This window comes from Vicugna pacos, chromosome 25 (assembly GCF_048564905.1).
Source record: "Vicugna pacos chromosome 25, VicPac4, whole genome shotgun sequence".
Classification (NCBI taxonomy): Eukaryota; Metazoa; Chordata; class Mammalia; order Artiodactyla; family Camelidae; genus Vicugna; species Vicugna pacos.
In genome coordinates, this window is record NC_133011.1 from 26,399,122 (window position 1) to 26,415,526 (window position 16,405).

The window sequence follows — 16,405 nt, forward strand, 5'->3', positions numbered from 1 at the left end:
TGACTGTTTCTATTCCTTTATTTCCCAGATCTGGTCGACGCCAAGTCATGTAGTCCTTAAATGTGAAGTGTCTAAAATGTGCTGCCTGTTCTCCGTGTCCCTGCTGGCCATCCATGTACTGGTGCTCATTAATAGCTCTCAAATTATAGTCATTTAAACAAATATACCAAATCTCAGAGCCCTCAGGGTCTGCCCTGCCCATCAGTCCATCTTTTTATATAACATTTCTCTAAAATAGTACTTTCATCACCAATTCTAAAATAATGCTACTTTAGTGCCTTCCCTTTCCTGTTGCATTAAGTCCAAACTCTTCTGCCTGGCTCTCCAGGTCCTCGCTAATCTTTGTCTTCTCTATGTAACATATTTCCCCATACTTTCAACTTCCCTCATTGTCCCCCGTAGATACCATTGTCATTTCTACATCTGTTACTCCATTATTCATTGTGTCTAAAATATACTTCCCTCCTCTCTTACGGTTATCTGAAATTTCCCCAGCTGGTATCATGTCCAGTGGTTCTTTGGGAGCCTTTCCAAGTCTGGGCTTGTATCATTTGCATCATGGGACTCTGGTGACCACCAGTCTAACCATTTCATTTTACAGGAGGGGCAGCTCACTCCCCAGCCTGATAACACAGCCGGTCATTAGCAGGCCCAGGAGTTCTGGTCTTGATATGACAATCTCTTTGTTATGTGCCTGCTCCTTTTTATTTTTTTTTTTTTCAGTTAGAAAGGTAATAAGTTCTTACTATAGACAAAATAAAAAGATACAGATAAGCAAGCAGGATAAATAAGTCTCACCGTTCTCAGATAATTTTGAAACGTATACCTTTTTTTCCATGTGTATAACTATATACAGCCAATCCTTATTCTTCATGGATTCTGTATTTATGAATTTGCCTACTGGTGAAAATTTATCTGTGACTCTTTTTTTGTTGTTGTTGAGGTGGGAGGTAATTAGGTTGATTGATTTAAATGGAGGTACTGGGCATTGAACCCCAGACCTCGTGCCTACTAAGCATGCGCTCTACCACTTGACCTATCCCCTTCCCCCTTATCTGTGACTCTAAAATCAGCCCTCACTGCATATTCACAGACATGGACGCCACGCAGAGCAGGAAAAAGTCTGAGCTGCCTATCATCCGGTTCCCAGCTTAGGTCAAATGAGGCAGCCTCTGCCTTCCCATTCCAGCACTCATACTGGGGACAAGTGTCCTTTTCTTTCTCTACTGAGTGCCACATTTTTCACATTTTTTCTGCTTTTTGTTGGTGATTTTGCTCTTTAAAATGGCCCCCAAGCGCAGTGCAGGGGTGCTGTCTAGTGTCCTGATCACACAAGGCCTGTGAGGTGTCCTGGGGGGAACATAACGATGTTAGAGAAGCTTCCAGGCCCAGCTTCCAGGGCTTTTGGTGTGAGTTCAATGTTAATGAGTCAATACTCTGTAGTAAATTAGTGTCTTTAAACAGAAACATACACAAAACAAAATTACATGTTGAATAGTTGACAAAAACGTGGCTAGAGACTCAGAGGGACCTAACTCTGTGTTTCTCCTGGAACAGTGATTCCATATTCACTACCTTGGTGTTCGTGGTGACTCTGTGGGACACAGCTGCCATGAACAATGAGACTCTGCTGTGTGTGTGCACGCGCGCATTTTCTTTAAATGTATGGCATTATACTCTACTGTTCTCATAAACTTAAAAATTTTTAATAACATGTTATTTGCTCTTAATGAGTTTTTAGCCTAGTGAATGTCTCAAGAGCTAGGTGAATATTATTCATAGAGAGCGATCTGAGAAAAAGCAAGGTAAGTGTGAGTCATTGGCTTCCTCTCTGGTATTTGTTAAGCAGATTGAGATCAGAAAAGCTAGCTTATTACAGAAGTAGGATGATTTTTTTGGACACCTGACAAGCACCACCAGCGTCTTTTTGGCTGTTCCAGGACTATAAAAATGCCCAGGTTTATACAAAACTTACTACCCATGCCACATTCCTTCAAGTCCCACTTTCTTGCCATTGGAGAATTTCTGGTATTGAGCTCACAGTAAGTAAGCACATCCTTACTTACACGTTGAGGTTTTAACACTGCTAAGGTATGGCAGTTGGGGTCGTATCTCAGGATCCAGCTTTGGGGAGATTGCTTCATGGAAGAGCCATGAAAAATGGCACTAGAACAGATCTTTTAATAAAGATTTAGAAGAACGGATTGAGGTTAGAGAGAAGATAGTTCAAGGATATAAAGATGGGCAATATTCATAAGTCAGACTACTATTAATTACATTTCATAAAGAATTAAATCATAGAGTAAGTGGTCATTGTACTTCTTTTGGCCAGAGCTATTGTTATATTTCACATTACCCTTGTAATCTTTCTAGATGTGAATAACAGTGTATCCTAGAAAAACACTTTGTAGATGCAGTTAAAACTTTAAATACTTTTCATAATAATTTTAAAACAAAAGTATAGTATCAGTGCCATGTGTATTTATATTACCTATTCTATATATAATTTTACAGTGTTGTGTATCATATGTGCTACAGTTGACAATAAGGAATACTTTCTTGGTCTCCTATAATAGGCTGCAGGTTTCAAAAGCAGAAATCCTCAACTTTTGAAGGCAACATGAGAAAAATCTTTGTGGAAACCTCAAAGTAGTCTTTTAATAGTCTGCTATTTAAAGAGTCAAAATGTTTGCTTTGTTCTATTTATTTCTTTTGGGGGCAAGTTGAGGGGAAGAGGTCAAAAAAGTTTGATTTCTGCTTCAAAGAGCTTGCTCAAAGGTGGTGATTCATGTTCATTGTTCCTCATTGTGGAAGCACACTGTTCTGACTTTCATGACAGTTTGAATTCAAGGTGATGTGTGTAATGTGTGTGTTTCTGAAATCCGATATGTTCATTTGGACATTTGGGGTATTCCTTGTGTTCTTGTTCTCATATGAAAGAAATTGGCACTTTGGTTTCAAGAAAAACTTTAAAAATCACAGATCCGCCCTGTCTTTGATCTGGGCTAATTACTGAGGAAACATTCAGCAATAATGGTCTCAAGCATTTAAATACCTTGTGAAAGTCATTGTACTTTAACCATGTTTAGAACTCAGGAAGCCTGAGTTACCTTATCTGCTCATTTCCTTTGAACAAGGAAGATCTTTTTATTTCAAAAAAAATTTTATTCATAGAGAGAATGTCTCAGTGAATCATTTTACCTTAAGTAAATTGAAGTTATTGGGGCTTATTTTCCTGTTGGATAGGCCCCCTAAAAGTGAGGGTTTGGTATCTAAGTCTTGCTATCTGAACTGCCTATTAGGTGGTTGATGTAGTGAGGACTAACGGCCATCTCCATGTAGATTAAAAACTGTGACCAAGGACAGAGAGGCTGAGTCCCATGCTTTCAGAGAAGAGTCATCTGACTGTTTCCCTCTAAGGGACTTCACTTGAACCCAAAGACTATTTAGGGTGCTTCTCTCAGCATTCTGGAGCGAGCCACATGTGTAACTGCCTTCTCTGCAAGTTATCACTTTACCACTCACTTCATCATTCAAGTGTAAAAAATAGATTAATACAAATAATTTAAGGCCAGCTTTCAAGGAATAATTAAATTCTGTTTATCGTTGTTAATCATGAATCTTTATGACATTCTTCAAAGGAATTTGACAGAAAATTGCTTTGATTCGCAATTGCTTTGAGTCGACAAGGAACATTCTTGGATATTTTATTTACTTTTTATCCGAAGGATAATTATATATATTAAGGCACATTACTAGATTGACCAAAAATGAATTTTGTAAGTCATATGTTAACAGGTCTATTTTGCAAGGATAGCCACTGGATTTTTTCCCCCTCTTTTAGCCACCTCCTCCTTTAGTGAAAGTGATTGAAGATTTGCCTAAGAAGAAAGTGAATTCTGGTGATCTTAAGGTGAAGGTGACGTCAGGAAGAATACAGCGGCCGGCAAAATCAAGAGAAAGCAAAGCACAAACCAGGATATTGAAACAAGACCTGGCTGGCAATTTTGAAAATAAAGAGGTAAGAATATCTGAAACCTGTGTCATAACTTTGCTGTAGACGAGTCTCCTGACTTCTAGGCTGTCATCACTCTTCCCTCTCTTAGGAATTGAAGGAAAGTTATATGAAAAGAAGACAGTTGTAACTGAAATATAATATGCTTATAAAACTTTTTAGTATAAAATTAATGCATGTTTATGATTTTTTTAAAAAGTCAAACAGTATAGAATTGCACTGTCCAGTAGGCTGGCCACGAGTCACATGTGGCTTGGTCTGAATTGAGATGTGGTCTATGTGTGAAATGCACATCAGATATTGAAATTTTACTATGAACAAAAGAATGTAAAATATTTTTCTAATTGAAGTATAGTTGATTTATAGTATTACAGTAGTATAATATAGGGATTCAATATTTTTATAGATTATACTCACTTTAAAGTTATTTAAAAATATTGGTTATATTCCAATATATCCTTGTAGCTTACTTATATGTCGTAGTTGGTACCTCTTAATCCCTTACCCCTAAAGAATGTAAAATATCTTATTAAGTAATAATTTTATGCTGATTATATGTTGAAATGGTAATATTTTTATTACACTAGATTAAATAAATGCATTAAAGTTGATTTTACCTGCTTTTTATTTTTTTAACATGGTTTCTAGAAAACTTAAAATTTCCTTAAGAAATTTTCTTAAGAAAATTTAGATGTAATTTAAAAAATTACAGGTGTCTCTTTCATTACCTGTTAGACAATGCTGGTTTAGAAGGTTGTAAAGGGGAAAAATAAAGACATACTTTTCTTCCTCCCTGTTCCCTAGCCCACTCTTCATTGCACTCCCCAGAGGTGACTATTGTTAATAGTTGTTGACATCCTTTCAGACATTTTCTCTGTATAAGCATACGTGTATCTGTGTCTGTTACTTTTTTATTTTTATATTTTTACATAAATGGAATCATACTGTAGTGCTGTTTATAACTTGCTCTTGCCACTTAACAGGTTGAATATCTATTTGTATTACTGCGTGCAGTGCTACAGTGTTTTAAAAACACTTGCGTGGCATTGCATTTGTGGGTATGCCTCAATTTATCTCCCCGGGACTCTGCTGACTGGTATCAGGTTCTATCATCAGTCCTCTGATAACACAGCTTGTGATGCAGTGGATATTCTTGTACAGTTATCTTTGAACATTTGCACAGACGTATCTTTAGAAGGAGAATTTTTAAGTCAGAGTGTGTGCATAAAAATTCTGAGAAGAGTAGCCAAGCTGATCTTCAGAAAGAATGTTCCGATTTCCCTTTTTGCCTTGTTTGAGATGATCTGTTACTGTGTGTGTGAGAGAGAGGGATTTATTCAAGAAAAACTTAGAAACAGCCAAAATGTCTAACAGTAAGTAACTAATCGTATAAATTATTGTAGAGCCATACGCTAGGACTATTTAAGAGGAAAGGGGAATAATTACATTATGTTAAATATAAAAAACAAGCTACAACTATATGCTTGGGCATCAGTTAATTTAAAAAAGATACGAGAACTTATGTGTTATTTCTAAAACTCCATAAAAAAGATCAAAATACTAATAGAATTGCCCATCTGTTTCAGTCGGTTTTATTTTCCTCCTTAGACATATTTTTTGTAGTTTCCTACTTTTCCGTGAAAGGCATATATTGCTTTGGAATTGAAAGACAATAACAACATTAATAGAGAAGCTGCTAACATTTTCAAACTTTTTGTTGATATTAAATCAATAAATGCGCAGCTCAGTACATTTTTAGATTGACTACATCTGTATTACCAGCACTCAGATCAAAAACTGGGCTATTCCCAGCACCCTGGAAGCCCTTCCAGGCACTTTTGTCCATCCCCAAGGATAACTGCTCTCTGCCTTTTAACGTCATGCATTAGTTCTGCCTTTTTTGTACTTAAGTACATTCAGTTGGTACTCTTGTGTGTCTGGCTTCTTTCAGTTAACAATATGTTTGAGAAATCTGTGTAGTTGTAAACCATTCACTCACAGGTTTATTCCATCGTGTGAATAAACCAAACTGTGTCCATTCTGCTGTTGATAGGCATTTGGGTAGTTGCCTGCTTTTCTTGCCGTTAGAAACAGTGCTGCTGTGAACATTCTAGTTCATCTCTGGTGAACATAAGGACATGTTGCTGTTGGGTATAAACCTAGGAATGGAATTACTGGCTTATGGGCTGTGCATATGTTCAGCTTTAGTGAATACTGTCAGATAGTTTCCCAGGTGGTTGATTAAAACAACCTATATTCCCACCAAGAGGTATTTCAGAGTTCTAGTTGCTCCATATTCTCACTGACTCTTGGTAATTTTCACATTAGTTTCAACAGCCTCTTTTCTTCTGTAAGCATTTTTAAAATGTGAAACTTGCATCAAAAGAAGAATGTGTGAAGTGTTGTCTATCAGGGAAATTCATTAAGAATTCAATACCCAGGATTTTTCCTGGAGGCTGGTTGTATAGGCACCTTCCAGGTAGTGCATTTCGAAATCCCAGACTCCGCGAGGAAAGCAGGCGTTCAGCGGGAACCACAGTGTGCAGTTTAGGCGCAGTGAGCCACTCTCACTGGTTCTGGGGATAGCGGGAATTTCCTCAAAAGCCAGGTGTCTAGACACTAGACAAGGGCCAGCTTTCAAGCAGGCCTTTCTAAGGATGGCAGTCTCAGACCTGCTGTGTTAGCTCTTTTCTGGGCCTGCTCAGATCCACATGACAAAATAGAGTGTTGCCAGTAGCTGTGCAGTCAGTCCCCTGTGTGCTTATCCCCAGTCACATTTCTCTCCCCGTCCCATAGAGGTTGCCGTTGTCCTCACTTCTGTGTTAATCGTGTCCTTGGTTTTCTGTGTAATTATATCACCAATACAATGTAACCCTAAACAAAATATTGTTTAGTTTTAAAAAAGTAAGTAACAGGCACAAACCTAGCTGTGTGAAGACTGGGCGGCATTGGCCCTGTTGGTTGAATGCACTAATGAGGAAATGAGCTGAGTGGTATTTCTGAGACATGGTCTGGCTTCAGACTTCCTAAGAGTGTACTGGAGCCTTTTCTGGGACAGCGAGTGGGTGTAGTCATGATTGATTTCTGGGAAACAAAGGGACACTGCGGTCAGGGCATCTGGCAGCAGTCCAGTGTGGATCAAAGCGGGATATGTCAGGGAGTCCCTGGACAAAAATAACCAGGAGTGGCTTAAAACACAAAAAAACAAAAAACCTATATCCAGCTCTAAGCAGTAGGTCAAAGGAGAACACTTCTATGAACAATGCATGTCCTCAGCTAATCGTGAAGTAGGAACTTCATCAGCTCAGGGTCTAGACAAGAAAACAGGTAAAACTCAGGCCAATTCACCTGAGCTTTCTGTCCTTTGTTAAAGAGGCTTCAGTGGCAGTGGGTATCTTGGTGATGACCACAGTGAACATGTCTCTCTCACGGACTGTGTTGCTCTGGTCTGGACTAGTTGCCTTCCATGTCTGGTGCGTGGCTCTCAAACGGGGAATCTTCATTCACTGTCATTTTGGGCTTTCCCCTCACCTCCCTCCTACATTGGGTTCACTGTTTCTTATGGTAAAAAAGAGCACTGAACTAAGAAAATCTGGCTTTGGATCTTGAGCCAAGACTTAACAGGTGAGTGCCCTTGAGCAAGTCACCGAACTTCTCTGACCTTCTCATTCTCTCAAAGAAATGATAGAACATTTCATCTGCTTCACTTAGTTGTTAGGCTTCCATGAGATAATCTAGGAATATGGCTTTATGATCTTAAAATCTATAAAATATTTTTCCATTAAGATAAAAATTGACCTAAAAGAAAAAGAGGGAGCAGGAGAGGGAAGGAAATATCAGGATGCATCGCTCTTGCTACAGGGGTTACAGAGGACAGCCCTGGGCCCACTCTGTCTACTCAAGCTAAGGATTTTTACATTTTTAAATGATTACATTTTAAATGGTTATATTAAGTATCTGCATAATGTCCTAATTTTGCCTGTTGGCCCACAAAGCGTAAAGCATTTACTCTCTGACCCTTTCCGGAAGAAGTTTACCAAACCCTATTATAGGGTAAATAATTTGTCACAAACTTTATCTGTTGTGTATATGCAGACTCAGGAGAGAGCAAGGGACGTGTGTGCATGCATGTGTGTGTGTGTGTGTGTGTAGAAGAGTCTCATGATATAAAATATTTTTTACCATGGTCTAGATGACCTTTTCAGTTTTAAGATTATGTCACTTATTGATACAGTTTTTTTTCTTTTTATAGAATGAATTGTCAGATGGATTAAATAAAAAGCGTTTACAAATCTTACTAAAAAGCTATGGTGAATATCCAACAAAATACAGGTAAAATTTAATTTCTTGCACGTTAAGTTAGTCTTACTCCCGAATTTTTCTTGGTTAAAATTATGTTTTAATTTCAGAATGTTCATTTGGCGTTCTCTGCTACAACTGCCTGAAAATCACACTGCGTTCAGCAGCCTTATAGATAAAGGTATTCATGTGGCATTTCTCAACCTTCAGAAGAACTATCCTATCAAAAGCAGGAAACTACTCAGAGTATTACAGAGGTATGTTCAGTATATTGCAGCATTGTTTATCTCCCCCAAGATATTTATTAATTACAAATGGGAAAATAGTGATTTTATAGTAGAGAAATTCAGCAGACACCACCTTAGCCAAGTAATCAAATGTAAAATCACCAGTAATAAAACATATCACTACGTTGCACGTCACTTTTGTGGTATTCTTGCCAAAAATTTATGACCTCAGTCTAATCATGGAAAATAGACAAACCCAAATTATACCAAATTTACCTTTTGTATTGAATTTTTTTGTCATGTGAATGTATTGTTTATTCGAATAAATTTAAACCAACTTCTCTGGTCTTCATTTCCTTATTTTATTCACAGAACCCTGTCTGCATTAGCTCACTGGTCCACCATCTTTAGTGACACACCGTATCTTCCACTCTTGGCATTTCCATTTGTAAAATTATTCCAGAACAACCAGCTCGTCTGTTTTGAAGTTGTTGCTACTCTTATAAGTAAGTAAATAAGTATAAATAATGACACCAAGAGTAGATTCTTGTACATTTTCCTGATGTCTTTGCACTTTTGCAACATTTAACAATTCTAGTGTGAGACAGTCAGACATAGCGCATAAAATGGACAGTTTGGACATTTATACATAAATAAACCTTTTTACTTATAGTAACATTTGGATGATTGCATTTCAGAAGATACTGTTGTTACAGGGTGGGTTTTGTTAGTAAGGAGGAAGCAGACGCTCCACTTACTGAAAGTCAGTTATTATTCATAGGTTGCAGGAAGTACGTAGAGCATTTAGCACCCAGAACCTAATGTGGCAGGTGTTGGCTGTTATCCTCATTCTCATCATCCAGAGCTAACATTTATCCAGAACTTTCTGTGTGCCAGGTACCATTCTCAGTGTTTTGCCTTTATTAATTCATTTAATCCTTACAGTTGACCATGAGGTAGGTGTTATTTATTGTTATCCCCTTTTTATAGATGAGGAAACTGAGGCACAGAGCACTTAAGTTACCACTGTTAGGTTAATGGCAGAATAAAGATTTGAACTCAGGCAGTCAGAATCTGTAGCTTGTACTCCCAACCACTGTGTTTACTGCTTGATCATTACCACCTACACTAAAAAGTGAGTCATTGTTTTCGTATTAGTAAAATCAGCTCAGCTAAATAGTTAATAAACTGGATCCACATTAAACCAAGACTGGTTTAACAAAAATAACCAATTTTTTATGTATCTTTCTCGTACAAAGTAGAAAAGCACTTAACTAACAATAAAATTCTGAAAAGTGGAAATAAAAAGGCCCAAGCATGCATATTGTGAATATTTAAATATGTTTTTCTTTACATATTTTCATTCATTTTATTACATTGCATTTGCTTTAATAAATTTTTACTCATAATTGGAGAAAATATAGGCAAGTATACAAAATAAAAGAAAATTTACTTATTTTCCTCTTTCTCAGAGACAATCTTGATAATATATTAGTGAATTTCCTAAAAGAGTGTTTCCTCCAAATCATTAAATATCGTCAAAAACATAATTTATTGCCCACAGGATATTTCATTGTATAGGTGCACCATAATTTATCCTCCAACTGTTAGAATTTTAGGATTTTGTTTTGTTTTTTTCTAATTTTTCCACACTTTAGGCAGTTCTTTATTTTTATAACTAAACTATTTTTGTTTAATATGTTGTGTACTTTTACTTGTATAAACTTTGTGAACATTTTGTTTATTATAATATTTGATAAATATTCATGCTCTGATTTCATCTTTTATTGTTAGACATTTAGGTTTCTAATTTTTATGTATTGAAAGTAACAATATCATGACTGTCTTCACATTCATAAATTTTAGGTAGATTCCCAGAATTGGTTTTACTAGGTCATAAAACATGAACATTCTAATTGATTCTGCAAAAGGGTTGTACTAGTTTACCCTGCCAATAACACTAAGTGTTGTAAAAGGAAAAAAAGCAAAACAAACAATCCAGTTTAAAAATGGGCAAAGGACTTGAATGGACATTTCTCCATAGAAAATGTACAAATAGCTAATGGCCTATGAAAAGATGCTCAGTATCATCAGTCATTAGGGAAATGCAAATCAAAACTACAGTGAGAACTACTTCATACCTACTAGGATGGCTGTAATTTAAAAAAGAAAGTAACAAGTGTTGGCAAAGATGTGAAAAAATTGAAGCTTTCATACATTGCTGATAGAAATATAAAATGGTACAGTCACTGTCAAAAACAGTTTGGCAGTTCCTCAAAAACTTAAAACATAGAATTACTGTATAATCCCACAGTTGTGCTAAGGATGTCCCCAAAAGAATTGAAAACAGACTCATACACAGATGTTTGTAGCAGCATTATTCCCAGCAGCCAAAAGGTGGAAGCAACCCAAGTATCAGTTAACAGATAAATGGACAAACAGTATGTGTATATATACAACGAAAATTTTTTTACATTTTTTTATTGAGTTATAGTCATTTTACAATGTTGTCAAATTCCAGTGTAGAGCACAATTTTTCAGTTATACGTGAATATACATATATTCATTGCCACATTCTTTTTCGCTGTGAGCTACCACAAGATCTTGTATATGTTTCCCTGAGACATACAGTACAATCTTGTTTATCTATTCTTTATATGCCTGTCAGTACCTACAAATTTTGAACTCCCAGCCTTATACAATGAAATATTCAGCCGTAAAAAACAGTGATGGTCTGACACATGCTACAACATGGATGAACCTTGAAAACATGGATAGTGAAACAAGCTAGGCACAAAAGGACAGATTTTTATGAAATTTCTCAAATAGGCAAATTCACAGGCACAGCAAATGGATTAGAGGTTCAAGGGCCGGGCCAGGCAAGTGGAAATGGAGTTAATGCTGAATAAGGACAAAGTTTCTGTTTGGGAAAGGATTTTAGAAATAGTGATGGTTGTACAACATTGTGAGTATAATTAATGTCACTGAATTGTACATTAAAAATGGTTAAAATGACAAACTGTATTTTAGAACAAGAAAGTGGCTCTTTATTAATGGGCGTATTGAAGACAAAAAGTGGATACATTTAAGAACTGCAAAGCCCTTTAATAATATAGAAAGGTAAAGATAAATTTTCAATTTTTTTCTTCATAGTCAATTGGTGTCAACACTGGTTTGAATATTTTCCTAATCCTCCTATCAATATTCTTAGTATGATAGAAAATGTTTTGGCATTTCATGACAAGGAGCTCCTGCAACACTTCATAGATCATGATATAACTTCCCAGGTAAGAAGTGTAAGGTTTTTAGAGTAACATAACTTATTTTGGAAGCTAACATTGGTTGTAATAGAAATAAAACAGTAATTTCTTAAAAGTATAATAATCAACATACTACTGATGTATTTTTAACAGTATTCCATCCTTTTTCTTCATTAAACTTCTTTCCTGACAGTCTGAAGAAGGGCCCAAATTAGGGTAGTTCTTTTCATAATTATGTTTTTAATATAATGATTTTTGTAGCTAAACCAAACATGAGAGCGTTAGCAGTAACTCTAGTAGGACTTTTCCCTGGGGAACTAACACATTTTTTTCATGTTTATTTTAGCTGTATGCATGGCCTCTTCTTGAAACTGTGTTCTCAGAAGTACTGACAAGAGAGGAGTGGCTCAGATTATTTGATAATGTCTTTTCCAACCATCCTTCATTCCTCCTGATGACCGTCGTGGCCTACAACATATGTTCTAGAGCTCCTTTGCTCCACTGTAATCTCAAAGATGATTTTGAGGTACATGTCCTTGTTCTTAAGTAGCAGTTCTCAAATTTCATTTATTTCAATTGAAGAATCCATGTACTTATTGAGTACCTATTGTATGTCAGGTACTGGTGCTCGGTGGTAAGACTCTAGTGAACAAGTTACCCCACCACATCCTTGCCTTTTCTTGGTTGTAGACAGTTCAGCAGATGGTAGCGGCTGCCTGCTAGTCCTAAAATCATAGCTGCAGGAAAGAATCATGATAGCACTGGAGTTTTGTGCTTTTTACCTGTTTAAAGTAACAACTGAGTAGTTGCTTATTCTGTGCATGAACTTTTCTCTGGCCAGCTGCTCTGTGATAATCTGCATGCTTATTGCACGTGCAGAACAGTAACTGAGAACTTTGAGGCGTGGCAGACGGTGACTGAAAGCATTAGAGAAGTGGGGGGATATAGCTCAGTGCTAGAGTGCCTGCTGAGCATGCACGGGGTCCTGGGTTCAATCCCCAGTACCTCCATTAAAATAAGTGAATAAATAAACCTAGCTACCCACCCCCCAAAAAAAAACCCCCAAAAGAAAGAATTAGAGCTGGTTTTTAAAAGGGGTGGTTCTTTTGGTAGACAGGATGGATTCAGTTGGTTTTGTTATTTGTTACTTATTTTGTGGTTCCTGTCAAACTTTATTTTTACTTCGTGATCACAAGATACATACATGTATGTATGTGTATATATATTAGAACTTGGATCTGTCAGCAGAACAAGATAACGTGGAAACATATCAGATATTTTTTAAAAATCAAGCTATTTTCAACGGCTAATTTATTTTGGATTTTGAAGAAAAAAAGTCCAAGTGGAAGAATTTTTTTGTTGAAGCATTCTTCTGTTACCAAGAAAGCCTACATTTTGGGTTAAAATTTAAAATGTGTTATTTCAAAATTTCATGACATGATTGTAAAATTTTATTACAGTTTGAGAATATGAAACTGGATCTTTAAAACTTGGGTTAAGAAAAGCTTCGGTGAATTTGCAAAACAACAAATCATCTTAAAGATGAATTCATGTTTACATTTTAAAATCTGTTTTAGTTCTACCTATAACTCCTTTGTTAGGTGAATCTCAATTTAAACACAGAGTTTCCTTGCAGTATTTTTTCCACCATCGGAATAACCTGGATATAAGTGCTGTAATTAGAGAAGTTTATCGTCTCATGGACACCACGCCCACTGACATTCATCCAGACAGCATGCTTAACGCTTTTGTGGCGCTGACAAAGGGGCAATACCCAGTATTCAATCAATACCCAAAGTTCATTGTGGACTATCAGACACAGGAACGAGAGAGAATAAGGAATGATGAATTGGATTACTTAAGAGAGAGGTAATCATGGAACAGTTGTTCTTTGATAAAAACAAAATCTGTTACAAATGTAAATAAAGTTTTTATGAAAAATATATGTAAATTATTAAGTAGTAATGTAAAATCAGAGTTTGAAGGATAGAAATATCTTTAAAGATATTCTTGCATAGTCAGTCAAGTACACATTTTGTGTTTTGGTTGTTCTTGGGCTTCAATTACTCAGTTTTCTTGTTTGCATTTAGTTATAATAATAAATATTCTCTACTCAAGGCAGACGGTTCAAGACATGCAAGCTGAGGTGGACCAGCAAAGAGTTGAAGATGAAGCTTGGTACCAAAAACAGGAACTGCTTCGTAAAGCTGAAGAAACAAGGAGAGAAATGCTCTTACAAGAAGAGGAGAAGATAATACAACAAAGACAGAGGTATGTTTAGCACTTTGAAAAAAAATCCGGATATCTGAATGATTTTGATTTCCTTTCATTTTTCATTATAGGAACAACACTATTTATAGCATTACCCAGCTGTAGCATTCCATTAAGCAAATACTTAAGTTAATTAAAAAATCTGTAAATACCACTTTTCCCCCAAAAATGACAGTGGTAAAATGGAATTTCTAAGCTATACTGAATATGATATAACTTGCACTGATTATTCAGAGGTAATACAAGATCCAGGGTGCCTTGGAGGATATTGTTAGAAACATTATTCTGCGGTGGGCAGAAACGCCTTGGTGTGTGATGCCGTGCTGGACCAGTCACCTTCAGTGGAGCACTATTTTTTAAACTGTATTTTAAACATATCTGTGTGACCTGAAAATTGAAACAAAATGATTGTCTCATTGTGCATGTTGTATTTTGGAGGACAGGGGAAGAAGTATTACATGCTTACTCAAAAGTGTGTTAATAAGGCAAAATGTTTGAATTAGTTAAGATAATGAGATGAGCGCTGAGACTAAGCCTAATTGTTGGGAAAATGACTTCTATAAATGTTTATTGATTCTTATTCTTGGATGGGACTTTATGAAACAGATTTCTAGTGTGGGTTAAAAAGAATTGCTGAACTGAGCTATTAGCCTTCTAAAATTCTAAGAGAATAGCATACATAATCTTCCGTAACACTGGAGCATTTTTTTGGCATTCTTTCCTCAGAGAAAGGATATCGATTGTATTGAGATGATCTGAGAAGTACACCTGTTAGAGATCTTTTGAATATGGAAAGAACAGCCAATTGCATATGGACTTGTCATTTTAATGAATGCTGACTTGTTTTGTAATTGGGCGTCTTTCATTTATCTGTTGTAAAAACAGCCATGTTATGAAGGCACCAGTTAAACTGGGAAAGTGGACCAAGATAGGCGGCAGGCCTTTCATTGTTGTGAAACGTAGTATTTTTCCATTGCAGTCTATGTTCTGAAATGTTTTTATTTGTTCCTCATGATGTATTTTGTATGTAAGACTGGCTGCTGTCAAGAGAGAGCTGAAAGTAAAGGAAATGCACCTCCAAGATGCTGCCAGAAGGCGTCTTCTGAAGCTTCAGCAAGATCAACAGGAAATGGAGCTGAGAAGACTGGATGATGAGATGGAGAGAAAGGTTTGTTATTCTTGCCTTCGTACTCATGCACGGTCCTACTGACCCTCATTTAAATGTAGCAGACACTTTCAAGTTTAATATTATTCCTAGAGTCCACGGTACATGCTAAACAGCCCCTCTAGTTTTATGTAATGTTTCCCCAGCTGTTCTTATCTGCTGTATTTCATCAACACATTGATCACCCACTGTGGATTGGGTGCCCCTGAGGAAACACAGCTGTCACCCAGATTTGGGTGATGTAGCTACCAAGTGTTAATTGTTAAGTAGTTTAGAAATGCCAGGGAAATTAGGTAAGTTGACTAGTGTCCTTGGTGACTATTTAATATAGAAATATCCATTAACCATGAAGCTAATTGTAAAAGTAGGGGAAATATTCTTCCTTTTTTTAATTTTTTATTTATATTTTTGAGGAGGGAGGTAGTCAGGTTTGTTTGTTTATTTAACAAAGGTACTGGGGATTGAACCCAGGACCTTATGCATGCTAAGCGTGCATTCCACCACTGAGCTATACCCTCCCCCAAGAAGTACTCTCTCTTAATATAAAAAAATAGCACATAGGCAGCTTAAAAAATTTCTATTACAAAATATATGGAGTTAAAAATGGACTTTGTCCACTCTTTTCTCATTTCATCCCCAGATATAAATTGTTTAAAAACTGTTATATATCTTTCTCTTTTTATGGTTGCATAGTATTCCATCATATGAATATGTCATAGTTTATTTAACTAATCCTTTGCTGTTGGACATTTATGTTGTTTGCAGAATTTTGCTACACAAAACAGTGCTAGATTGTGTATTCTCAGCACAAATCTTTGAGTATTTGTACATGTACTTTTTGTTGAGTAAATGCTAAGGTATGCCATATTATCCTCCAAAAATGAACCCACTTAAGCTGTTTGAAATGTAAAAGTACACATACCCTGGTCAATTTGGAGTGCATCAGTCTTAATATTTTCCAGTCTGATAGGTGATAGGTGAAAAATGGTTTTGTTTTTTTTTTCTTCTTGCTAGTGATGTTAACTATCTCTTCATTCATCTGTCTTCCATTGTAGAACTGTAAATTGCATATCTAAAATCATTCATCCAGTATTCTACCAAGTTACTCTTTTCTTATCAATTTACGTGGGTTCTTTTGTCATTTCGTGTCCAGTAGAAATAGGATGTG

General features: G+C 36.3%; 1 protein-coding gene across 6 annotated transcripts in view; it reads left to right on the forward strand.

The window, feature by feature from the left end:
* Nucleotides 1–16,405, forward strand: part of TBC1D31 (TBC1 domain family member 31) — a 59,257-nt gene that overhangs the window by 22,552 nt on the left and 20,300 nt on the right. For all 6 annotated transcript variants that reach the window (XM_072949667.1, XM_072949666.1, XM_015245428.3 and 3 more), the window contains 9 exons: nucleotides 3,845–4,021; nucleotides 8,268–8,347; nucleotides 8,425–8,571; nucleotides 8,914–9,047; nucleotides 11,695–11,828; nucleotides 12,148–12,327; nucleotides 13,438–13,670; nucleotides 13,920–14,072; nucleotides 15,105–15,240. In XM_072949667.1, coding sequence (XP_072805768.1) covers nucleotides 3,845–4,021; nucleotides 8,268–8,347; nucleotides 8,425–8,571; nucleotides 8,914–9,047; nucleotides 11,695–11,828; nucleotides 12,148–12,327; nucleotides 13,438–13,670; nucleotides 13,920–14,072; nucleotides 15,105–15,240 — 1,374 coding nt within the window. The remainder of the gene's footprint in view (nucleotides 1–3,844; nucleotides 4,022–8,267; nucleotides 8,348–8,424; nucleotides 8,572–8,913; nucleotides 9,048–11,694; nucleotides 11,829–12,147; nucleotides 12,328–13,437; nucleotides 13,671–13,919; nucleotides 14,073–15,104; nucleotides 15,241–16,405) is intronic.